At 39.0% G+C, this 26,592-nt stretch overlaps 1 protein-coding gene across 2 annotated transcripts; it reads right to left on the reverse strand.

The window, feature by feature from the left end:
* Positions 1–1,365: 1,365 nt before the first annotated feature.
* Positions 1,366–26,586, reverse strand: HSPH1 (heat shock protein family H (Hsp110) member 1). 2 transcript variants are annotated; one of them, XM_066369300.1, is made up of 19 exons: positions 26,337–26,586; positions 25,476–25,492; positions 23,687–23,739; positions 21,557–21,697; positions 19,349–19,471; positions 17,043–17,142; positions 15,700–15,833; positions 14,767–15,011; positions 14,120–14,348; positions 13,132–13,238; positions 12,789–12,922; positions 10,693–10,901; positions 9,104–9,235; positions 6,219–6,356; positions 5,113–5,238; positions 3,899–4,006; positions 3,673–3,792; positions 3,128–3,289; positions 1,366–2,250 (listed from the first exon to the last, which is right to left on the reverse strand). In XM_066369300.1, exons 1-19 carry the CDS (start codon positions 26,447–26,449, stop codon positions 2,041–2,043), a joined length of 2,601 nt encoding a protein of 866 aa, XP_066225397.1. In that variant the 5' UTR covers positions 26,450–26,586; the 3' UTR covers positions 1,366–2,040. The 2 variants fall into 2 exon arrangements, with proteins under 2 accessions (XP_066225397.1, XP_066225396.1); XM_066369299.1 differs by lacking the exons at positions 25,476–25,492; positions 26,337–26,586 and adding an exon at positions 25,951–26,336 and having other exon boundaries at positions 23,687–23,744.
* Between the last annotated feature and the right edge of the window lie 6 nt (positions 26,587–26,592).

Genomic DNA, 26,592 nt, shown 5'->3' on the forward strand with positions numbered 1-26,592 from the left:
AAGGCTATCGAAAATTTCCAACCTATAATAAAAACAAACAGGTTGCCTGACCTGTGGTGGCACAGTGGATAAAGCGTCGACCTGGAAATGCTGAGGTCGCCGGTTCGAAACCCTGGGCTTGCCTGGTCAAGGCATATATGGGAGTTGATGCTTCCAGCTCCTCCCCCCCTTCTCTCTCTCTGTCTCTCCCTCTCCTCTCTAAAATGAATAAATAAAAAAAAATTAAAAAAACAAAACAAAAAAACAGGTTTAGGCCAGACTGATACTACACCCATTATCAGGTATTATTTTGGGGTAGGAAAAAAATTATTTTCTCACTTACATTTTTAAAAAATCTGTTTAATGAATTTCTCAACTGTAGACAGAAACCAAACATATCTTTACCTCTCAACAGGTACATGAGCATACCCACTGTATATACATCATTACTGTGCATTAGAGACCGTAAGAAAACCGGTTAAGAGAACGGTTATATAATTCAAAGCTCCTAAATGGTAAAAGTTAAAAAAATTACAAAATGGGAGTAATTTGAATATTGAGAAATGGTTAAGACCCTTAGCGTTTTATATAAAAATCAACATTATCACAAATGAGAATGAATAAAATACTGTTTGTGAAATGGAGGCAAGCATGTTGTAACCCTACCAGACACACAAATGAAGGCATTCTTGGGTGCAGAGCAGCTGCAGTGTGGGCATCAACATTTCAGTGCCCAAGTTTGTTCCCAACTCTGATACTTCCCTTGTGGTCATGGTTGTTTTAAGAATTAAACTATGTGAAAAAAATACCTGGTACATAGTTGCTAAGAGTAGACATTATAATAGCCTGGCAACAGTTACAAGATTAATCTCCCCTTTGTGGAAGACAAGTTGCCCCCATTTGAGGAGCCCAAACTGCTGCACGTCAGTGGTCACCATGGCTACTACTCCCTTTTTGTCCTCTCCTCACCCTCACCCCAGCCCCAATACCACTTCAATGTCCTACTAGAAAATAATTAGCAGGTACCATTCATTGCAGTATTATCGTATTTAAAATAGCAAATACATGGGAAAGACTTAAATCCACCAATACTGGGACTGTTAAAAATACTTTATGTACGTCTTTAATTTAATGGAACTCAGCACAGCAGTGACGTTCTAACAGTTGATTATACGGGGTGGGCCAATGGAGGTACAGAGTGAATAAAGCTCTCCTAATGGCATGCAGGTCTTTCCAATCATTTTCCTTTAGAAAAGAGATAGTATGATATATATAAAGAGCAGCAAAAAAACCCATTGGTTTTCACAGTGACTTCATTTCTGCAATAATAGTTTGTATCATTCTCCCCCATTTTATATTCAAGTCAGTGACAAAACCATTTAGAAATGACACCATAAGATGAACTTTATTTTAAAGCTCATAAAAGACTTCACAATACCAGTGACACACAGAACCCACATTTTTGTCTGACACCTTCACATGACAGTGCACCATGTAGTGAGAGATAGATATGAAAGACTTGGTCGGCATGCCACTAACACATTTCTCTAGCGATTTGAGTTACTCAATGTGTTTTAATATCATCAAAGCAAAAAGTCATCTTCTACTGGACAGAATTTTAGAAAGCATTGTGAAATCAGACTGTCTTGTGAAAACAACCACACATGCTGAAATGGAGAGCAAGATGCAAGAAAACTACCTTGGCGGGAACAAATGTTTAACAATTTTACCCACAGCCCCCTCTTGAACAAGCAGTACAGTTTGTTTTAGCTTCTCCAAAAGACAAGTCAGTTTCTTCTTCAGTGATGCAAATGGTAATACTGCACAGAAGCTTAGCTTGAACTCACAATTCCACAGGAATCTGAAAGTTACCAAGGCAATTTTCCCTTTTAGGATCATAAAGACTACTGACTTAAGCTTTTTCTTTTTCTATGTAATACAGAAATTTTCTAAACATCCTTAAAAAAGAAAATATAAATAGTCTCAGTATATTATATAGTCACATACTATGGCAAAAATATTTCATTAATTGAAGGACGAAGCCAATTTAATGGTATCTATCTAGTCCAAGTCCATATTAATGGAACTTTTCTCGTTAGGGTAACATTCACCATTCTGATGTGGAGGTTCAGCACTGAAATTATTTTTCCCTTGATCTAAATCGTCTTCCTTTTTATCAGTGTTTGGGCCATTTGGAGTTCTTTCCAGTTTGGGCGATTCGACTTTTGGCTTGGGCTGTGTTACGACAGGTTCACAGGTGTTATCCAACTCCTAAAAAGGAAAACAAAGCTAGTCATCAGACTGACTCAGACCCATCCAGTTCATTCTCAATTTCTTTCCTACATCCACGAACCAATACTTTTCTACCTACTCTGATTACACATACCTCAAAGAATCCCATTTATTCATTACACTTGCTCAAAACTATAGCCTGAAGCCCGACTGAGGAGAGGTGAATACTCTCCTAAAATGTATCAGGGACTTGCTAAGTTCTCATTTATTATAACCTTCCCAAAATATTAAAAAGTAGGAATTAGGATCCCCAATGATGGAAGAGGGGAATGGTTCTGAGAGGTAAAGTAACTCAGATGAGAAAAACCAAAGAGCTGGAATTCCATGTAGTTCACTGACTTCAAAGGCTCACGTTTCCTTAACCTCCACTATGCCTAAATACTCTTCCAGACAGGAAGAAGTTACCTGTTTTCTCCCCCCAACTTCCTTCAGGCCTATTGCACTTGGCAAGACTTCCCTAATAACACTAAACTGGTCCTCTCCACTGCCCAAAAAGTCCTAACCCCTCTGACTCTATCTGCACCACTAGCACTTTATAAGCCGCGAGACACACCGCCAGGTGTGTTTACATCTTCCTCACACCAGCGGTGGCCTCCACTGAGAAGGAACTTTCTTTTTCTTTGTACACTGGAAGTTTAGGATTAGGAGATGGTAGAGGATCAACAAATACTTTTGAGCTGGGTGAATAAATAAAATGGAAATTAACAAATTTACAATGTCTTCTAAATATTGTGATAGCAATAATGAACAAAGAAAACTGGTTTCAATCAGGATGAGGTGAAAGATTTACAAGAAAAATGGCCATGTTCAGCATTCAAGTGAGAAAACACAGCAACAGACAGACAATAACGCTCACCTTTATTTTTGCTTTAATCTCCTGAACACGTACAACTGGATCCTGATAGAGACTCTTTGTAGTCTGGACATTCATGACGTTATTCATCCACTCCATCACTTCATTCATAGACTTCTCGACCTTTTTCATTTCAGACTCATCGATATGGTTATATTTCTCATCCTGAATGGTAAAAGTATGGTCATTCAGTAGAATTAAGTATTTAAAAGTGACAACTAACTTGACAAAATTTTCTATGATGTTCAAATCTACCTACTTCTGGTCTCAGATACCAAAAACAAACTTCTCAATTAAGGAAGGTTCCTCAACTTATATTATTAGCCAGGTATCCCCAAACTGCGGCCCCCTGAGGCCATTTATCCGCCCCCCGCTGCACTTCCAGAAGGGGCACCTCTTTCATTGGTGGTCAGTGAGAGGAGCACTGTATGTGGCGGCCCTCCAACAGTCTGAGGGACAGTGAACTGGCCCCCGGTGTAAAAAGTTTGGGGACCCCTGTTATTAGCTGATTAAACACGGTAACCCCCTTCTGGTGTGCAGAGACTTACGTTGTTTCTGAAGTCGGCTGCTATCTTGGCATAGTGTTGCAGCCTCTGTCCTAGTTCTTCAAATGCTTTTGGACGCTCTTCAGCTTCTTGAAATCGAACTTTAATCGAACTGCCAATTTTCTAAAACAAACGTAGTCAAGTTAACTCTTGTTTGTCATATTATTATTTTATAAGTATATAGTCTAAAACACAGGCACTGCTTTCAGAGGGAAAAGAAGAGGCCTACCATTAATTCTTCCAACTTGTCCACATAGGCTTGTTTCGCTTGGTCCTCTCCCTCTTCATAGAGCCAGTCCTCAGTCTCTGTGAGCAGTCTCAAAAAAGTCTGATGGTCCTGATGTGAAAGACAAGAACCAGCAGGATGAGTCAGTCAGAAGTGCTAAACCCCAATCATATGCTCTTGTTTTTATCAAATTGAATTCTCTTCATGAAATGTATCAAGGAGCAATACACCCTACACTAGCCCCATCAGTATTTCACACGAGGGATCAACAGTTATTCTCTGGCTTTTATACTGGACATTTGAGAATTTTTGGTAAACTGTTCTTACTGACTTACAATATTGTACCTTAGAAATCCAATTTTGGAAAATTTCCACACTGAAATGTGGGTATGGAAGTGCAATTATCTTCCTACTCTTAAAACAACAAGATCTCAGTTAGTAGCTTTCCATTCAATTCGCAACTATCAAGTAATGCAAGGGAAGCTAGACAAGTGGACAGCTCAAACACTGATATGAAAACCTCACTCCTGCCCACGTCCTACAAACTCTGCCCTGCCACTCCAGCAGCAGGAGGTTACCTTGGCTTGGGTTATCTCTACTTCAGAATTGCCACCACAACCAACCTAGGAATGTTAGGGCAGAGCTGAGAACTAAAATCCATCACAAGGACTTTATAACTAAAATAGACCTCTCACAGTTTAAATTAAATTCTTTTAACTTCAGAATTAATCCTTTAACCACCCTAGATCTCTATCTAGCCATTTTACTCCCAAGTCCCATCTTCCAGTTGTGCTTCTGGGATTTACTCAGAAGCCTAATGATTTTGGAATTTAGGTAAAGGCTAAGTGGAATGGGGGGCCGATAAACTTTGGAATGACTGGATGAACCAGTTTTTTGGGATAAACAATATGAATAACCAAGTAATAAATAAAATTATTTGAAGCCTCTGAAAGCAAGGATTTTCTTTTATCTTTTAAGACATACTGTGACTATCACAGACTCGGAATCGGAATGGTTCTTTCATCTGAATGGTAAAAACTAGAGTAGTTGCTATACTTGAAGAGAACAAAACTGAACATCACTAGTGAGCCTCTCTTACACAATTTCTATTTCAAGTTGTTCTGTTTCAAAAAAAGCTCATTAAAGAATCTAGTAGAGGTTCAAATGTTTAATATGAAACACTTAATATCTGAATAAAAACCAGGCTTTAAGCATACCTGCTCACAGATAAATTTTTCATACGGTCCACACAGCTTGTCTCGGAACTCATACACATACTCCTCCACTGCGTTCTTAGCATCGTTCCTCTCCTTCTCTAATTTATCCTGCATGATCATCTTACCCTGTGAGGAACAGGAAAGGTTAATTCCAGCCTTGTCATCTGTAACAACCTTACCAAAAAAACTGGTATTAATAATTCAAATTCATACCTCATAAAACTCTTATGAAACCCTTTTACAGAGTTCTTTTTCTAACATTATGTAAAAAGTTACATAGCTTTCTCATTTGAGATTTAATACTAGAGGGAAAAAGAATGCATGGCTTTTATATTATTTCACTTTCTTTGATGTTGCTATACAGTTGTCTCATATTGTAATTAATACTGACCAACGATAATGATCAGACCACTTTGCCACATCTGAAAATCAAGGATAAATTACTTAGAGCCCATTCACTTATATTTATTGTTAAATAAACTTCTAAACACAGTGAGTGCTCCTATCTCAGTACAGAAGAACTGAATCTCAATTATTTCACACACTCTAGACCAGGCATCCTCAAACTACGGCCTGCGGGCCGCATGCGGCCCCTGAGGCCATTTATCCGGCCCCCGCAGCACTTCCAGAAGGGGCACCTCTTTCATTGGTGGTCAGTGAGAGGAGCACTGTATGTGGCGGCCCTCCAACGGTCTGAGGGACAGTGAACTGGCCCACTGTGTAAAAAGTTTGGGGACCCTTGCTCTAGACTACAGAAAAGCACAGTGTTTTAATAGACATATTCAGTGTTGCCTGAAAAACCAATTATACTGAGCTCTGTGCTAGGAAATATGGGAATCCATTATCTTCACAAGGACTTGGTAATCAATTTTATAACAAGCAGAAGAGTGTAGATCACTTTTTTTGTAAGATTGAATAAATATAAACAAACCTAATTTAAAAAATTAAACTGGAAAACCACTGATTTTGGCTTCATCTTCCCTCTAAAACTGTATAAAACTTGGGATACTGAAAAGGATTATAGCCACTAATCTATTAGAAATATGGGCGATAGAGCCAAACAACTGAACATATTCCAAACAGAAGTAGCTCTTGACAGTCCTTACCTCTGTTTCAATGTACATGTTGAGCAGGTCTCTCCCCAGCTGCCAGACCAAGTTGGCCTCAACAGGCAGCTCCACGTTCACCACCTTGATTTTGGGTTTTTTAGCTTCTGGAGGCTGGTCGACTTTCTTTTCATTTACCTTGGGAAGGATGATTAAAAAAAAATTCTTATATCATCTTTGAAAAATAAAACCAAACTCCTTATCATATCTGCTGATAACACAGGCAAAAATAAACCCCCTCTAACATGAAGTTGGAGGCAATAAGGTCATGATTCCCATGCACCCGTTTTATGTCTGGGCTACCATCGGCACAGAAGCATGCCCACTCCCCCTTTTCAGAATTCACCAGGACATTTCTCTCTTTTCATATTAAACTGACTTTAATCTGTTCTGCTAAAGCTTTCCTCCATTGGTCTTGACATTTTCATCCCTTTAGGCCAGTGGTCCCCAAACCCTGGGCCGCGGACCGGTACCGATCCGCAGAGAAAGAATAAATAACTTACCATTATTTCCGTTTTATTTATATTTAAGTCTAAATGATGTTTTACTTTTTAAAAATGACCAGATTCTCTGTTACATCCGTCTAAGACTCACTCTTGACTCTTGTCTCGGTCACGTGATACATTTATCCGCCCCACCCTAAAGGCCAGTCCGTGAAAATATTTTCTGACATTAAACCGGTCCGTGGCCCCAAAAAGGTTGGGGACCACTGCTTTAGGCAATATTTGTGACTCTGAAGTATCAAAAATATTACTGAATTGCTGCATCTTTAGATTATAGCCTAGAATCTCAAAATAACCAAAGATAGGCTGACCAATGCTAGAAATGTCAGGGTCAGCCCTATCCCTGTAACATATACCGAAGTCCTTATGTCCCAGTATTATGCCTGCCTGAATTACACTTAGCACCATACTGATAAGAGCCTTCTGCAATGTCCTACTGAATTTGGAGATTATACACACACCCAGTGTGTGTGTGTTATATATATATCCTTATTTCTACTACCTGTCTCTGAATCATTTAACTTCTCATAAGCAGCTCCCCATGGTGGTGAGATAGTCTTAAAACAACAGAATAATCAGCAAATGCTAACAATTTATTGTAGGTTTTTAAAAATAAGTAAATACAGGGCTCAAGAAGTCTGCATCTTCTATGGCATTTAATCTCCCAAGTCTCATCTGTGTATTTCCATTTCTGCGGGTTCCCACTCACATAAGTGACAAAGAATACAGTATAGGAAACAGATTAGAAGACAACCAGGGCGTATACACATGTACCCTGGTTGGCTGGTTTAGTAAATTAGGAAGAGATTAGTCCATGGGTCACAGCAAACACTGCCAATGGATAATTTTGGGGAGCTGTAAAAGATGTTAAAATTCTAGGCACTTTATAGGAAAAACTAAGACTTGAAAAAGGTTCAATTGTTTGCCTAAAATTACAAAGACAAAAACAGCAGAACTTGTTTCCTAGACTTTTACTTCAGTGTTCCTTAGAAATCCCACTGTTCTGCACGGCTCTACGTGTGTCACTAGCAATGACCCAGTCTGCTGGCACTCTCTGTGTTCCTCCCTCTACTGCACAGGAGACCCCTCCACTATACCAGGCATGCTCTGGGGGCACCAACCATAAGAAAGACAAACAGATCAGATGACATCTATACTTAGCAAAACACCAGAGAGCAACAGACATTTGGGAAACAAATGGATGACAGTCTGTGTCTGGCAGTTAAGTTGGGATGAGGCTATCTGGCAGTATACAACATTAAACCAACTGACAAAACCAAAAAAGCATTCAATGTAGCATGGACACCCCCCACCCCAAGGGGATGTGTGAGAATGCTCTGAAGGACCGGATGCTGGTGCTCCCCTAAGCTAAGGGCATGAGATGCTACCAGTGGCATGTTCCAACAGGTAGTGACATCCTTGGCACTGTCAGTTAGTGCTCAAAGGGGTTCAGGGGAGTGATGCTGACATCAAGGGGCTGTAACTACAAAAGAAGCAGTGCTGCTCCACTGGCACTAGCAGGAGAACCAAGCAAGGCTTTCCAAAACCAGAACCAGGACTGATGGCTCACACAGGACCCCCACCAGGACCAATCAAGTCACGGGAACATTAAAAACAAAACATCCACCTAGTGTAAAACATATTTTGACCCCAACGAACAATTCTGTAATTCGTCTCAGGTAAAGCAGTCTACCCTCAAAATGAGAAAAACAAACCACTACTGAAAGGTTAATAACTACATGCAACTTGCACAAGGAAAAAACTTCTGAAAAGCACAGTCATCTGAAACTTCCTAATATCCACCCAACCATGAATTTTAAAGATTTGATTAAAAATAACATTTTGAAAGGAACACAACATAACTATTTAGTTTCCAAAACATACTGTGGAAGCAGGGCAAAGAACAATTACTTTGAAATGCAATCTGGTTATTTCCAGATCATCCTATTTATTCAATTTTGACAAGTGATTTGAAAGGAGAGGCAAGTTTACTGGACTCCTGTAGCCCTTGTATTTATCATTAGACTAATTTAAGTGGAAATTAATTCCATAGCCCTGGGATGTATCTACTTCTGCCCCTCGCATTAGCAGGGACCTCTGGCTCTAGAGAAGGCAACCAATGCTATGCGTTCATCTCTTGTTGCTTGGGGTGGCAGTTAACCAAAGGAAACCACGTCTAAAGTAAAATATTCAATTCCCTTAGTTGAGTTTGAGTACCTTCAACTGCTTTTAGTTGAAAAAATACAGAAAATCAACAGAAAAACAAAGTCCTACATAGATTAAATAAAATAACTTGCTTGCTCTTGAAACTGCAGATTTAATATCATTAATGATTACATGTTGCAACATTGTCCAATGGAATGAACTGGAAGCATCACTCACTTTGTCAGCATCTGGGGTTTTGTTCTCTTCTGAGGTAAGTTCAGGTGAAGGGGGAGACTGTGAGGTCTGTTGACCATCAGTTTGTACCTGGGGCTGTGTTCCAGCTTCACTGCTGTCTTGCTGGACATTTTTCTGAAAGGAAAGCCCAGGCACAAAGGATGTAGAAAGCAGGTGTACTTGGATAAATGTAAAGTTACAGGGCACAAGAGACAGTACGCTCAATTTCTGAAATCTACCAGATGGGAGAAAGACACTAGTCTAACCAGGAGCCATCAAGCATGAACATATCTCCATCTCAATGTAACTGAACAGTTACATGGAAGAACCAACCATCAGTTATTCAGGGGCTCGTCCGGACAGCTGAAACACACACAGACCCTCTGCTCTCACTGCTGTGGTCCGACTAGTTCCACCCAAAAGAGCCCAGCATGAAGATTACATGCTACATGGTAGTGACCTCACCCTTCCTACCCACCCTCAAGTCTCTCCTGTTTTCCTGTCAGAGCTTCAAGACTCTAAGGCAGACACTGAAGTCAGGCACTCCGGATTATGTCCAGAAGGTCTTAACAGACTGACATGCCAGGCATTAGAACAATGGTGTCTGTAGCCAAATGACAAAGCACATGGCCCTGGTCATTTTACTCATTACACTGAAGCTTTCTTAAATGAAAACCACCCCAACACTCAGACATTAATGTTCCTCACATCTTGAGTAAGAGTGGTCTCTGATCACTATTTTCACATCTTAACTGAAACCTTCTATTGCCTGCCTCTCTTCATGTAAACTATTTTTGATTATCACCCAGAAAATGTAGTAGCTAATCTACTTTAAAGTTTCTTTTTTTTTTTTTAAAGATTTTATTTATTCATTATAGAGAGGGGAGAGAGAGAGAGAGAGAAGGGGGGAGAAGCAGAAAGCATCAACTCCCATATGTGCCTTGACCAGGCAAGCCCAGGGTTTTGAACTGGCAACCTCAGCATTTCCAGGTTGACACTTTATCCACTGCGCCACCACAGGTCAGGCTACTTTAAAGTTTCTTACCACTAATACTAACACTTATACAAAAGGAAGTCTAAATTAAGAACATGAGCAGCAACAACTTCTATGCTCTAGAAAGACACGTCTCTTCCTTCCTCCCACAATACAGAAAACCATAAAAATAAAAGCAAAAAGGTCTAAAATATCAAAGCCAATTCAGACACTAAAGAAAAAAAGTCAGCTTTAATATTTGGTATAGATTTCACCAAATAGTTTTTGTAGTATATTTATTTCTTTTCTTTTTTTCTTAATCACCAGTCAACAGCTGACTTCACAATATGTGGTCTGTGTCTTTAAATATGTAATTTCCAAGAAACTTTACCTACTCCAATAAAATTGTCAACACCAGTTCAATTCAAATTAAGCTCCAGATTAATCACAATTCACTATATTCCAGGCTGGAACATTATGTAGCAATTGCTAATTATCATCACCCAAAATGCTCATCAAAATTAAGCAAAACCTATTTTAACCCTTCCCTACTCTTCTCTTACAGTTTAGGATTAAGTCTACTACAGATTCAAACTCAAAGGCTCCTCCACAAACCTACCTCAGTGTCTGGATTTTCTGGAGGTCTCTGGCTCTGCGACTCCATGTCCGCCTCAACAGAAGGCAGCTCACTACCCTCAGCAGGGGTCTTCTCCACCATGGACGCTGTAGAGATGGTGAAAATGCCATGGGTATTGACTCGTACTTTCACTTTCACTCTTGATTTTTCTCCATCTTTCTGCGTGGAGACATTCTGAACTACGAAGCGGCCTAAACAAAAACAAGTAGACAATTTTATAATTGAATCTTTATCTCTGTAAAGACAAAAGCTAAGAACTAAAGTTTGAAAGTTACCGTTATTACACAATCTCCCCATTTTCTCTACAACTTAATCAGATCTAAATCTTTTAATGTATACAGTTAGTAATATCTCTTACAATAGGTAAGTCTCCACTATAATTATACTTGGGATTAGTCTTGATACGCCATGAAACAGCCCAAGGCTGTTTTTAAAACTTGCAACACAGCCATTCTGTGTGAGACACTGATGGCCAGTATCACTGCCTCCCCTTAGCCTGCTTCTTCAGGCTGGTAAGCACATAGTAGAGGTGCAAATGCATTAGCAAGGGAAATATAAATGATATGAGGTAGTGCTACATTCAGGGTTATGTTTTTCTGACTGAATAACCAAAATAGCTTTGTAGGTTTTAAACAGACAAGTGAGCTAAAACCTTTACCAAAGCTGAAATTATTATGCAAAATATACTACTAAGGAGTCAAATGCTGACTCTGACCCAGACGATCTGGGCTTGAATCCTGGCCGTGTGACTGGCTGTAAGTTACTCGATCTTTCCATGTGTCTGTGGATTGAGCTGGTCAGAGTTTACAGTGAGTGGGGAAAAACCATGGAACCAAGAACTAAGTACCAGTGATCATCTTCACCAACAGTACTGCTCTGGCACAGAACATTAAACCAAATTTAAGTATTTTGAACATGTTATGTGGAAAACACTATATGGGATTTAACAGCCTTGTAGTTAACACACAAAAAGTTATAGGTTTAGCCTGACCAGGCAGTGGCGCAGTGGATAGAGCGTCAAACTGGGATGCGGAAGGACCCAGGTTCGAGACCCCAAGGTCACCAGCTTGAGTGCGGGCTCATCTGGTTTGAGCAAAAGCTCACCAGCTTGGACCCAAGGTCGCTGGCTCCAGCAAGGGGTTACTCGGCCTGCTGAAGGCCCACGGTCAAGGCACATATGAGAAAAGCAATCAATGAACAACTAAGGTGTAGCAATGCACAATGAAAAACTAATGATTGATGCTTCTTATCTCTCCGTTCCTGTCTGTCTGTCCCCAGTCTATCCCTCTCTCTGACTCTCTGTAAAAAAAAAAGGTATAGGTTTAACTCCCAGGACACTGAGAGATGTTGAAATAGATCTTCACTAATGGTCAAGTCACTAGTTCAGGAAATAACTGCCATTAAGACCCATTCAAAGAATAGCAATTACTACATGGTATCAAAGAAGGTTCACAAAAAAGAGATTTCTTTAAGTACGGGCAAGCTTTTTCAGTTTGGGTGGTAATATGAAAAATTTGGTGCCATGCTAAAAAGCTTAGATTTTACCCTCTGTACAATGGAAAGTTACACATAGAATCTAGCCTGTCAAAATTTCTGTCTATATTCAACTGTTCTCAAACTAATTTCTCCCCAATAAATTTGTAAATACTGTTTAAAAAATGCACCAAAAAAGACGTACTTTTCAAATACAGAAGTAAATTTTAAAAGTAGCTCAATGGCTTGCAAACAGGGTTTTAAACTGAAAGTAATATTCTGCAAATAATGTTTCACCTACAGGAAAAGTTAATGTTTCAAGTAGGTGGTAATTCCTTAAATACAGATAATATCAGAACAGGAAAAACACCAAAAGTGTTCCTAAATATAGATCCTTAGAAGTAACAGCAGCACTAATTAGCAAGTCATTTAATCTCTGTAGGCCAGTTTATTCATCAATAAAACAAAGAGATATCTCCATCACCATCATCCTAAATTGAAAATGCCTTTAACACTTGGAATTATTTTCCACTCAACATTGCTAATAAAAAATTTCAAGTTCATACATTTAATTCAGTCTTTAGGAGTAAATACAACTGCTTTACCTATTTTTGCTTCTGGGTATGGAACGCCTTGAGGATCAGAATAGAAAGCTTCAAGTTCAAAAGGCCCACTTCTTAAGAAGGTGAGAACTTTGGAAAAGGGAGCAGCATGGTTCCGACTGAACACCTCATGAACACTGGAGGAAAGAGAGGCAGTCAGTGTGTCAAGTGCTTAAGCTCCTTGTGCTACACACACATCCCAAAATCTGTACCAAGTATAAATCTGTACCTCTCATCATTTACAACATCAGTGGGTTTGGTTGTTGAAAAATCCTGGTTAATCAGACACACCACCATAAAAATCATGACTACATATTATTTGAAAGATTCTCTGAAACATACATACCCTTCAGTGTTTTCTGAATCATGGCTCCAGACCAGAGATATTGGAAAAGGAACAATATCCGTGACGGAAAACTCTCTAACTTTAAACGCTGGAGACAGGATTGCACACTTCAAAAAAGAATGAATTATAATGAGCACGAGTAATTCCACTCACCTTTTAACATAAAACTCAATTTAAAACGGATGGGTAGATATAAATTCAAATTCAAAATTGCTTACCGTATATTAACTTGAACTATTTCCCAGTTTTCTGGGAATTAAGTTTGCTACAGAGACATACTCCATTAGCAAAGCAAAAGCAAAAACAAAAACCCCACAGATGGGTCATGATTATATAATAGATAATCAGTAACAATAGTATTAACAAATTCCTTTTTTTAGGTTTTCAAGGAAAGTCTAAATACCCTTTGACCATAGAATCCCTTGCTTTATACTAAAAAACACTGCTAATCAAATCAAAACTGAAGCATATTAAAACTTGAAACTTTAAAGTACTTAATTGACTACAATGTCCTAAATATAAACTAATATTTTTTTAATCAATAACTTCTAGATTTGGTGCTTTTGCTCTGTGGAATGTCAGGCCTCTGAGACTGTTTACTTGATAAGCAGGTTAAAAATCAATGTGGAGGGAAGCAGCTCTTTCCTAAAACAAGTGAACCAACACCCTTTAACCCTGCAAACGCCTCCACGTCAGCTCTGTACGGAACTCCCTCCTTTGTGCTGTTTAGCAATGGTCAGCCCCAGTCCTGCAGCTGATTCAGGCATTACAACTGTTTTCTGTGATGCCCCAGGATCATGCCAGTCCAGCAGTTCCTCTCATCTTAAATTTCCTGGATCTTTCAAATTTGAGGTCCTTGTCTCCCCAAAGCCTCATTCCCCATGGTATCTAACTGGGCACAGGGCCTTGCTTACTGCATGAGCTCACCACAGTGCAATGAGGGGAGGTTTCTGGCACAAGCACCAGCGGACGCCCTCAGGAAGCATACCTGCAGCGCACAACCTCTGGCCACCGCTTCGTCTGCATTGAGTGTTGTGCTAACATCTTTTCCAAAGAATCTGGCAATTTTTTCTTTCACAGCTGGAATTCGTGTAGCGCCTCCAACTATCTCAACAGCACTCACATCTTCTACTTTAAGTTGAGTCTGTTCCATCAGTAAACAAAGGGGAACCTCTATCTTTTGCAGAAGTTCAGCACAGAGTTCTTCAAATTGTGCCCTTGATAAATAAGAAGAACTTTATAAATCTTTAGAAAAGTTACCTAAAGGCCACTATCTTGTTTTTGAACAATAAATCTTATCAAACCCATGAATTTCATTTTTTTTTAATCAGACACTCTGGATTCTACATGGGCCAAGTTAAACTGTACTGTAATTCCTAAGTTAAAAAAAAAATAAACACACAAAATAGGTGTAGAAAAAGGGTGAGGGAGAAAAATCAGTTCTACTGGTATCACTGGAAGACTAACATTAAGACATTAAGATTGAGTTCACTGAATTTTTAGGTAATCAATTCTTGTTACTTTGAGTATTTATTTCTATTGACTTAAAAATATTTCTGTGACATATTTGGTGAAACCACTATTCAATGCCACCACCGCCCTTCCTTCCCATAGGTGGTGGGATTCAGGACGCACCTGTTCATCTTTCCTGATACATCCTGGTCATTCATGAAGCACTCAATGCTCAGTGGCAAATCTGTACTGTTGGAGCTCATCAGCTTTTTCAGTTTTTCACACTCTTGATATAGACGAAGAAGGGCTCGAATTTTGGATTTTGCATCCAGCTTGTACTTAGCTTTAAATTCTGCACAAAACTGTTCTACTAGCTTTTCATCAAAGTTTTTTCCTCCTAAGAAAGGATCAAAGGCTGTTCCTAGTACCTAATTTAGTTAAAACAATAAATAATCTGGTTATTTGCAATCATATTTAGTACAATTTTAAACACTGCTACTCAAACAACTAAAGTCTAACAGGCTCAGGACTTCTATCTAAATTACAATATGAAACCCAAGTCTGGGAGCTTGAGAGTGAGTCAGGCAAAATGTAACTACACAATCCAAATGAATACATACTACACTGCTCACAAAAAGTAGGGGATCAAGGAATGTGCAGATACTCCAGTACTTTCATTTCAGCCTTTTGTATAGTGTATTTTTCACCAGTGAAATAATAAGTTGGTTTTGCATCTCATTTGCATAATCAAACCTTCTTTGACTTGTCATTTGTTTTTCTGATGATCTTGTTTAATAAAAAAAAAATTCAAATGCTATTTTTATTTCTTCATATTGATTTTGGAATATTCCCTAATTTTTGTGAGCAGTATAGAACGCTCAAACAGTTCTGACTTTCAGTGATTACACAGATGATCTAACCTTGCCTAAGCAAGGCCCTCAGTGTGCTGAGACATCATCAATAAGATCAATCTCAGGAACAACTTGCTCATTCTTTTATCAAGCACTCCTCATTACCAAGACCACAGTCAAGAAGCTCAGGAGTGTAAAGTAATAACAAACATAAAACATTTCATGAGCTCTGCTCATGTACATATATATCTAATTTATGACTTACCTTTAATTTTCCTTTGTTAAAGGCACAAGCAGACACCTGAAAAGCTGAGTGTCCCATATCAACAAAAACCACTATCCGAGGTTTCTCATCCAGGCCTGGGAGATCCTGCTTATAAATTCCGTAATTCAAAGCAACTACAAAAAAATAAGTGAGCTTCAATCCTTTGGTTCACATAATTTAATTATCACAATATAATTACACATGCAGAAAACCTGACTCTACTTCCAACGATCAAATAAACACACTGCTTTTATACCTGACTTCATACTAGTTTTCTTGGTATCAACTACCTTTTCCCCTTTCTGAGTTTAGAAGAATCTATCACTTTTCAGTATATGGAGACATATAATGGAGAAGACACACAATGAAATGTAACCACACACGGTCACCAGACTCATTATACAATACTCACATTTTAACGATGACCTGCTAGAGACTGCTTATCCAAAACAAATTAAAAATTTAACATTCAACTACAGCAACTGAAGTTCCTACCAGTTATTTCTAGACCCAAATAAATGACCTCCCTTAAAGAATCTGTTAGCTTTTTCTGAACTTGAAACCACTTCTAAACATGTATACCTACTGCCTTGTGGAAACTTAAAAAAGTCAATTAAAACTATGCTAAAAGTACCATTTTTGTTTTTCCCAAATAAATTAAATTGTAACTGACTTTTTATTAACCTGAAATCACAATATACTAATAAAAGCTCTAAGAGGAGGCAACATGGACCACTTTGTTCAACATTATATCCACACCTAACCTGATATCTGGCAAATGGTACAGCTCAATATTTGACAGAGATGAGTATCAATGCTTAACTACATGTATTTGGGAAATACAGAAGGAGAAAAAATTTAACTACATCAATAATTGTAGTCAAGGTAGTTGTGAAACCTGGAACTGTAAGATTTTGGGAAAACTTGTTTCTTAACTCTAAAAACAATTTAAGGAAATTAAAAAACATAAACCCACTATACCCAATTCAAAGAATTAAAATACATCAAGTTATATGGAAAATAATACAATAATAACAAAGAACAAACTGTTTTGCATGCTCACAACTGTAAACCTACTTTTGCCCCACTGTCTGTGTGTGTGTATGTATGTATGCCATATATATATATATCCATATAAATAAATTATATCTATCTAATAAAGTGCTCATTTCTCATTAAACATAAACATCTGAAAAGCTGGAATTTTTGCTTTCAAATCTAACACGTCTTTTAATAGATTGCATATCTATATCAACAGGAAAAAGTGTTCAGTAATTGTTTCTGATGTGTCTTAACCCTAGTTTTGACAGTAGAGTCACACCACACAGAAAGTTCATGCTTACCAGCTGTCATGTCATTCATGAGCCTCAAGCAGTTTAGGCCAACAATCTGTGCAGCATCTAACACAGATCGCCTCTCAGCGTCTGTAAAGAAAGAAGGGACCTGTAGACAAAGAAAAGAAGTTTAACATACCCAAAACACAAATTCCTTCTAACCACTTGTAATAAATCATAACAGTTCAACTAAAAAGGTACCCAACCAAGTCATAAAACAGAACTAAAATTTTAGGCTTATTTTCTAGCAAGTTCCTTAACATTTAGAATAGTTACTTATGTTCTGAAAATTGCCTTAAACTTAAAAATTAATCAGTATTCACAAGACATACCGAGTTACTTAAATCGAACAGAAGGCTTTAAATTTAAGTGAATGGAACATCATTTCCAATTGTCTTAAGTTTCTACTGATATTTGGAAATTATAATGCTAAGCCAACATTTAATGTTAAATATAGACTGCAGGCATTTAAAGATAATACTGGACTAATTCTAGCATATGCCACCGCCCTTTAGTTAGCTACTCATTGAGTTCAAGCACTAATAGACGATGGGGAATCTTCTACTAATTTCATAGTTCTGTTGTAATTACAAGAACTTATTATTTTTTGGCTAAACCTGTTGGTTTTCCTAAGAGAAAAAAGAGCAAAACAGCTCACAGGATGGACTCTCATGGTGCTGAGTGACCAGTGCTTCTAGCTAGATTATTCTGCTCGCTCTCTAGGACCATTTAACCGGGACAATCCTGGAGAAGAACACCCAACAATATATTCATTGCAGTACTTAACTAGACAGTACTCTGAGGAAACTTGGTATAGCAGCTTTCACATTTCCCCCACAGTATTTATATTTGCAGATGCTTCAGAAAGAGAGAGGCAAGAGCCAACTTGGGTCTCTGTCCACCTTTCAAATTAGAACACTGCTTTAATCATATTTTTACCATCAAGGTGGGGGGAAGGGCAGGCCACTGATTTATAACTTAATTCTTCAATTTTACCAGAGACTAATGTAATTTCTCCTGTTGCCTGGAGAAATTACAACAGGCAGGCAGCCCTCTGGTAGAATACACTCTGTCTTACAAGGGCAAGAGGAAGAATTTTAGCTCTGTCTCCATTCTTTCATATACTAGGACACACTGCCTTTACAAGGGCTATGACAGGTCTAGCTCAGTGGTCAGCAAACCGTGGCTCTTCGGCCCCTTGAGTGTGGCTCTTCCACAAAATACTACGTGCAGGCACTACCTCAATAAGGAATGTACCTACCTATATAGTTATAGGTATAATTTTAAAAATTTGGCTCTCAAAAGAAATTTCAATCGTTGTACTGTTGATATTTGGTTCTGTTGACTAATGAGTTTGCTGACCACTGGTCTAGGCAGATTACCTTATCTATGCTATAATGCAAAGACCACAGCGTAGGCAAGTTCGTTACAGACAGTCACGGGGCAGAGCACCTCAGAAATTACCCTAGACCAGGGGTCCCCAAACTACGGCCTGCGGGCCACATGCGGCCCCCTGAGGCCATTTATCTGGCCCCACCACAGTTCTGGAAGGGGCACCTCTTTCATTGGTGGTCAGTGAGAGGAGCATAGTTCCCATTGAAATACTGGTCAGTTTGTTGATTTAAATTTACTTGTTCTTTATTTTAAATATTGTATTTGTTCCCATTTTGTTTTTTTACTTTAAAATAAGATATGTGCAGTGTGTATAGGAATTTGTTCATAGTTTTTTATAGTCCGGCCCTCCAACGGTTTGAGGGACAGTGAACTGGCCCCCTGTGTAAAAAGTTTGAGGACCCCTGCCCTAGACATTTGGCAGAACAGAACTTAAAACTATTTTTGGTGTCCAAAAAGAGGTGGCTTCTGTCCATTTCAAGTACTCGATAACCTATCAGTTATCTATTGAAGGTAGTGGGCTTGCTAGTGCTGAAAATTTAGGTTTTGTCACTACTACTAGATTACATGTTAAAATTTCTAATGCACTGGTTCTCAACTTGAGGGGTAGTATTTGAAAAAATTTCCATGTATGTATACAAGTTGTCTAACAGTACAGTAACTTAAGACTACCCCCCATTCAACTCATCAGTCTGTATTTTCAAAAAGCCCCAAAGGAGATTTTGGTTTGCATCTCCAATTGATACCCTCTGCAACTTCTGGTTAGAATTACCACTGGAACCTTCTCTAAAATATTCCTATTTAACAGTCTCATAGAATTTTGGTCTATAATAATAGAACAGCTTTCACATATTGGATACTTGAGAGTAACCTAATGCAGGCAAATTAAAATAAAACACATTGCCTTGCTGAATTCTACTTACTGAAATAACACAATCTGTTACTGGTTTCTTGAGGTTGTTTTCAGCAGTTTCCTTTAACTTAGTTAACAGCATGGCTGTTATCTGTTCCACACTGAACAGATGCTCTTCATCCATGTACATTACCTATTGAAGAAAATATTTTAATCAGTGGTACTTCAAGCTACCTAATATTGATTTCCAAATATTATTACATATTCTCTTCCAGAAAAATCTCTATTGTTATGGCTATTTAGGAAAGAAAGAGAAAAGGAAAGGTGGAAGGGAAAGGAAGGGGAAGCAAAAAAATAATGAAAGAACAAACATTTTCCTAAAGAAGAAGAAAAAAGCTAGGGCACGCTTTCCCCATTCAAAGTACTAATCCAAACATTAGAGAAGGTTGTAAATTTCCACTCTAAAGAGGTGAATCACACTGGCATAAATATTATTTTATGTAGATCATAAGATAGGAATGCTTCTGTGAGTTTAATAAAAGGCTTCTGGTTATATTACAAAACAGTTCTCCAACACAACTGGGCTGCATTGAGCAGACTTTCATTTGATATGACAACACAATTTAAATCTTTAAATAGCAGTAAGTAAGTTTTGTAACTGCCAAGAAGTTGCATGAAATACAAATTAAGTTGTAACAGTATACACTGCTTGAATAACTTTCAAAGATTATTAAAGACATACCTAGTTAAGAAAAAAAGTAAGAAGAAAATAAAAAAACCATACTGTCCAATTAAGAAGTGAAAAGTTAAATTTTCAGTAAGAAAATTTCATTAGGAAAATCTTCCTCAGTACCTATGAATACACAAAGGATGTGAAGGATCTATAAACTGAAAACTACAAAACATTATTGAAGGAAATTGAAAAAGACACAATGAAATGGAAAAATAGTGTCCATAGATTGGAAGAATCAACATAGTTAAAATGGCCATATTACCCAAAGCAATATACAACTTTAATGCAATACCTAACAAAATCCCAATGTCATTTTTTAAAGAAATCAACAAACAATTACCAGGTTTGTATAGAGCCATAATAGCCAAAGCAATCCTGAGGAAAAAGTGTGATCCTGGAGGTATCATACTGTCTGACTTCAAATTATACTATAGAGCCACAAAAATCAAAATAGCATGGTATTGGCAGAAAAACAGACATACAGACCAGTGGAACAGAATCAAGAGCCCAGAAATAAAACCACCTATATATGGACCAACTATCTTTGACAAAAGAGCCAAAAACACACAATGGAGAATAAAAAGCCTCTTCAATAAATGGTGCTGGAAAAATTGGAAACCCACATGCAAAATTAATAAAACTTGACCTTAGTTTTTCCCCTTGCACAAAAATTAATTAAAAATTAACCAAAGACCTAAATATAAAATGTGAAACAATAAATTACATAGAAGAAAACATAGGTACTAAGATCACGGACCTTGGCCATAGAGAACAATTTATGAATCTGAACCCAAAGGCAAGCTATAGAGAAAAAGGAACCTCATTCACTGCTGGTGGGAATGCAAATTAGTTCAACGATTATAGAAGAAAGTATGGTGGTTCCTCAAAAAATTAATAGAATTACCGGATCACCCAGCAATCCCTCTACTGGGTTATCTACCCCAAAAACTTGAAAACATTGGTACGTAAAGACACATGGACCCCCATGTTCATCAAAGCACTATTCACAGTGGCCAAGACATGAAAACAACCAAAGTGTCCCTCGATAGATGACTGGATAAAGAAGATGTGGTACATATATACTATGGAATACTACTCAGCCATAAGAAATGATGACATAGTGACATTTACGACAACATGGATGGACCTTGAGAACATTATACTGAGTGAAATAAGTAAGAAAAAGCTAAGAACTGTATGATTTCACACACAGGTGGAATATAAAACTGAGACTCATGGACATAGATAAAAGTGCAGTGGTTACGAGAGGGAGGGCAGGGGATGCAGAAGAGGGGAGTGGGAGAAGGGAGTAAAGAGGGACAAATATAAGGTGATAGAAAATGAGTGACTTTGGATGGTGGGTATACAACATAATAAACAGTTCAAATGCTATAGAAATGTTTGCCTGAAACCTTTGTACTCTTATTGATCAATGCTACTACATTAACTTTCTAAATAAAAACTGAAAATTTTTAAAAAATAAAAGTCTTTCTCTATAAATGATTTAGTTTCCTATTAAGAACCTAGGTTGCTCAATTGTATTACCTTTATTCCAACTCCACCATTTTTCATGGAAACCAAATCATAACTTAAGTTTTTCTTCTCTTTTTGAATGAAGGGGTCACTGAATGCTCGGCCATGAAACCTCTTGAAGTTAGATACTGTATTGTTAGCATGCGTGATTTGCTGCACAAAAAATCCAGAGAGTTTAAATTACTTTCTAATTTCAACACCTATTAGTATTCATAGCAATTTTACAAAAAGTCACTTGTTGAACTCAAATCATGGGGATACAAGTAACCTGCCTGGAACTCTGAATCTCCCCATTAATGAATGGACTTTATTCTTTCTCCTTTTCTTATAGGTAGGCAGTGAAAAGGAACATGAGGCAGTATTGTCACCAGACTTCAAAACAGATTTCAAAATCTGTAAGAGTGTGAAACTATCACTAAAGCCCTGAAGCAACTAGTACCAAGAAATGCCTCACTTAAGTTCATTGCTTTCCCCATGACACCTGTTTTCTTCCCACTGAAAGAAATAAGGAGATCTAGATGTACTGCAAATTAGAGTAGCTCACTACTATAGTATAATAAATGGCTAAGTGGCCAGAGTAAGTATAATATTTTGTGCCACATAACACATGAATTGCTACTTTTCCTACCAGTAGTATGCAATGCCAACTACTGTATACCAAAAAAAGCAGAAGACGCAAGGAAAATTCAAAACTTTCTAAGTTACCTAATGCTTTCATCTGCATGTATATATTTTTGATGACTAGGCTCTGCAAAGTCCCACTTCACAGCATTATTTAACTCAAAGGCATCAGCAGACAGAACCTTATTTAAAATACAGAAATAATTAAAAGATTAAAAACTAAAACTTTTGAAGTTACAAGCTCAAAAATACCAAAATAGTCACCAATTATATTTTTCCCTGACCTTTTACAGGGAAGAATACATCTTGGCAGTATTTGTTTTCAAATAGTATTAAATTTAAGTATCTTTATAACCTAAAATTCCTCGTGACTCTATAAATGAGATGAAGAGTATCAGGTAATCATACGACCTCAAATGATTCTTCTCACATAACCACAAAAATGCAGAAGTGACTGCTTGGAGTGTGTCATTTTAAGTATGCGCACTTCTCTCTTCTCTTTGTTTTTCACCTCTTTTGTTAACTAGCCATAATATATATATATTAATATTCCAGGGTTTAAAATTGTTTTATTAGCAATACTATTTTCTATACTTAAAAGAACTTTTTTAGTCTCTTTCCTAAAGCCTCTCAAAAGGGACTTCATATTTCATATTTTTTCTCCCCACCTCCAAAGTTCTGGAGTCCTAAATGGGAATGATACAGGTAAATTTTCTGGTCACATTAAGTATTAGCAGATGAATTTCAAAGCTTCTTCAGCCTAATGCACCTAAAATACTATCATTTCAACATGTACTCAATATAAAACATTGATGAGATACTTTATTTCAATTAAGTGTTAAAAATCTCATAGTATTTTACTTCTTATTTCAATTCAGACTCCGCACATTTTCAGTGCTCAGCAGCCATGGCTACCATCTAAGACAGCACAGGTCTAGACAAAAAGTTCTCCCAGTCTTGCTTTAATTACTAGATAACCTGAAAACACTTTTAAACACATAACTTTTAGAAGAAATCTTAAATTCTTAAATGAGCAGCATAAAAACCTTCACATAAATTAGAGGTAGTAAAGTTACTAAAAATTAAAGTTGACAGCAAAAATAGATCTTATTCAATAAAACAAAAAGGGAATAGAAGGAAAAAGTAACCACGTAAGGGCTCATAAAGATACTAACACTAGCCTGACCAGGCAGTGGCGCAGTGGATAGAGCATTGGACTGGGATGTGGAAGGACCCAGGTTCGAGACCCCGAGGTCGCCAGCTTGAGCGCGGGCTCAATGAACAACTAAGGAGTCGCAACGTGCAACGAAAAACTAATGATTGATACTTCTCATCTCTCCGTTCCTGTCTGTCTATCCCTCTCTCTGACTCTGTCTCTGTAAAAAAAAAAAAGATACTAACACTACATTTTGAATATTCAACAACAGACAGGCTTAGGTATTTCACATTCTTGCAGTCTTAAGATTTTATCTTTAAAATCTCCCCCTTAAAAATTGGGCAGAATTATCTCAAAGAACATACCTGATTTTTGGCTGCAACTCCAATTGTTCTGTTTTTTGATCCAAATGATATGACTGATCTGTAAGACATATAAAAACATTTTCAAAAAAGTTAAAAAGAATATATGGACATTTTTACTGAGAAGATGGAAAATCTAATACAAATTTCCTACCCATGGTTTAGGACAGGGAAGGGCACCAGTGTAGCACAACGCTGGAGTCTAAAACTCAATCATATACTCAAGAGGGAGTTGGGGTTTCTCCATTTTACTGCGACTGAGAAGCCAACCGGGGCCGTAGTTCTACTTCCATCCACACCACCCAAAAATAAGTCTGCTCAGGAGAAATTTCCAATACCTCAACTACCAGTACAAATTCCCCAGGTCCCAATTATCAGAAGGCGAACCTGAATTCTGAAAATACTTTGAATAGTTAGTTATAGAGGATCCTATACAGAAGACTCTACTTCAGAAAGCCAAGTAAAAATGATGCAGAGAAGCCCCACAGCAGAACTGAGTATAAACGCTGCAGGAAAGGAGTGAACATCTGAGTTATACTGAGTCAGCTTCGAAGAGATGGTAAGTGACCTATAACTGTGAGACAGCCTTCTAGCAACAGAGGTGGAGGTCAGCACACAGCAGACACACACACAGAGAAGTCATAAGAAAGTCAGTGAATTAGGCTTTAGATTCCAGGGCAGGTAGGTGTGATGGTAAATGAGATGAACTAAATGGAAACATACTGAGGGCATTATGTACCAGGCTAAAATAAATCAAGTTTAAACTTGCTCTAATATGGACATCCTAGAGCTAGATTTTCTGAGCAAGTACCAAATTGCATCCCAAAAGCCAGAAGTATTCAAAGGATAGACACCTTTTAAAATAACTTCCAAAAGCAGAGTATCATTCTGAGTTCAAAGTAACTGTATACTTGCAGAACAAATTTACTCATTTTCCAAAGAGAATCAAATTAATCATATTAAAAAGAAATTAACAGTAGTCAATACAAATGAATCAAACATCCATGTTACTGAAAACATGAAAGAGAACTCCAGTACTGCTCTCAGTTTCCATTTGAGAGCTATACCTGTTTTTTTTTTAGTTTCGCAGTGGTCATTACAGCCATATACATAATTTTTCCCAGCCTTCAGTTAAACAGCCTTTCTTTCTTTTATAGGGATCAAAGAAAATAAATATGTAAAGTCCACCTAAACATGGATGCCTCAGGTGCTGTCTTCTTTCTTACAGAACCTTTTGCTCAGCTAAAAAACAGGGTGCCGGTTTGCAAATACAGTAGGTAGAACCCTGATATGCCCGCAGTCTTTTCAATGTTACTAGTATTGTCGCGTTTGCTTATTTCCCGATTTTCCATTCACTTTCATCAATGTTCGTCTGCACTCAGTGATACAAGTCTCGCCATTTTACCTTTCCAATCAATGTTTCATTCTACACCTTTTATACTGGGTTGAAGGCACTTACAAATACGTTAATCAAAGCGTTAAAAATAAACTAATGACATTCATTTCCCTGAGCAGTTGCTTTTTACCAACGCGCACATGCGGAAATGGTTGCATGTTATCTTTAAAAAAATAAGCCCGCTGAAAAGGTTGCTTTTTAAAATGTCACTCTTGGCCAACCCCACGCTGATGTCAGATATAACACAATTCAGCGACAACATCCACCCTATTAAGTTCTAGCATTCGACCACAAACATAAACAAATCCAGTTTTCTCTCCTTTATTTAAACTGCAAAATTAACAAAAATCAGAACAAAATTTAGAGTTACTCTCGAATGGCTTTCATAAACTGAGCCAGAAGGACGTTTCCATCTCCCACAATGGCCCCAGGTACCGAGGCCAGCGACGTCAGTAGCCAGGAGGGGCGGGCCGCGGAGACGGACTCGTCTACCTGCCGGGTGACCGCGGTCGCCAACAGTCCCCCTGGCCGCTGGAGCGGCGGCGGCGGCCAAGCTCTGGAAGCTTCCAGCTCAATACCCACAAATGAAAGAAAAACTCCGGCCGCAGGGCTCGCGGAGGAAGGGGCCTGGCGGGGGACGAGGGCGGCCGCTGCAGCCCCCCGCTGCAGCGCTCAGGAACTGAGCAAAGTCGCAGGCTCGGCCGCAGCCCGGCGCTCAGCGATGACCCAGGCCGATCCCACTCGCGGAGCCTCCGTGGCCCCATCACCAGCTCGTGGGCGGGCGTCCCCCCGGCCTGGCCCGGCCCTGACCCCCGCTCCGGGCTGCTCCCCTCGTCCGGCCCTCCCGCAGTGCCCAGCAGGCTCCACTTACGGGGTGCACCGGTCACTGAACTCGTTGGCGATCGTCTCGATGCCCCCGGCCCGGGCCACCGCGATGTAGCAGCTCTGGGAGCCCACGTCCAGCCCCACCACCGACATGCCTGGCTCGCGCTGCGCCTCCGCCCCGGGTCTGGGTCCACGTCTTCCGGCCGCTCCTGTCACCCGGGCGCCCGGCTTCCCGCGGACAGTGGGGTTCGGCAGACAGCTCTCCCGGAGGCAGGTGGCGTCGGGTCTCCGCGGGCCGCTCCAGGAACTGGATGGACGCCTTCCCACTCCTCGCTGGGCACCCAACTACCGACCGAAAAGGGGAGGGCTCCACTCCTCAGTCTCCTGTACAGCACTGTTCCGAACTTTCCAGAATCTGCAGCATTTACTCACCGGCCCCTCCACGTGCCACTTCCGCTTCCTTCTTCTCTAGCCTTCTCGAAAGAATCCACCCAATGGGGCCTTGGTTCCTGGGGGGGGGGGGGGGGGATGACTGCCGTTGCCATGGCGGCGGGAGAACCGCTCCCGCGCTATTGGCTTAACCAGCAGGGCCTGCCGTGCCCCATTCCTCTCTCCAGCCCAGTCTCTTTGCTTCTAACCCAACGGGCGATGAAGAACGAGTCGGAAAATCATCTTTGTAATTTGCTCG

The sequence above is a fragment of the Saccopteryx leptura genome, chromosome 2 (assembly GCF_036850995.1).
Source record: "Saccopteryx leptura isolate mSacLep1 chromosome 2, mSacLep1_pri_phased_curated, whole genome shotgun sequence".
NCBI lineage: Eukaryota > Metazoa > Chordata > Mammalia > Chiroptera > Emballonuridae > Saccopteryx > Saccopteryx leptura.

What these genes read in the sequence shown, in the direction of transcription:
- HSPH1 (XM_066369300.1), bottom strand. Translation starts at nt 26,449, where the DNA reads ATGGCAACGGCAGTCATCCCCCCCCCCCCCCCCCAGGAACCAAGGCCC. An exon ending in CAGAAAATCCAGACACTGAG is followed by an intron (nt 9,236 to 10,692) that starts GTAGGTTTGTGG and finishes CTTTCCTTTCAG; the next exon opens with AAAAATGTCCAGCAAGACAG. An exon ending in ACAAGTTGGAAGAATTAATG is followed by an intron (nt 3,793 to 3,898) that starts GTAGGCCTCTTC and finishes CGTTTGTTTTAG; the next exon opens with AAAATTGGCAGTTCGATTAA.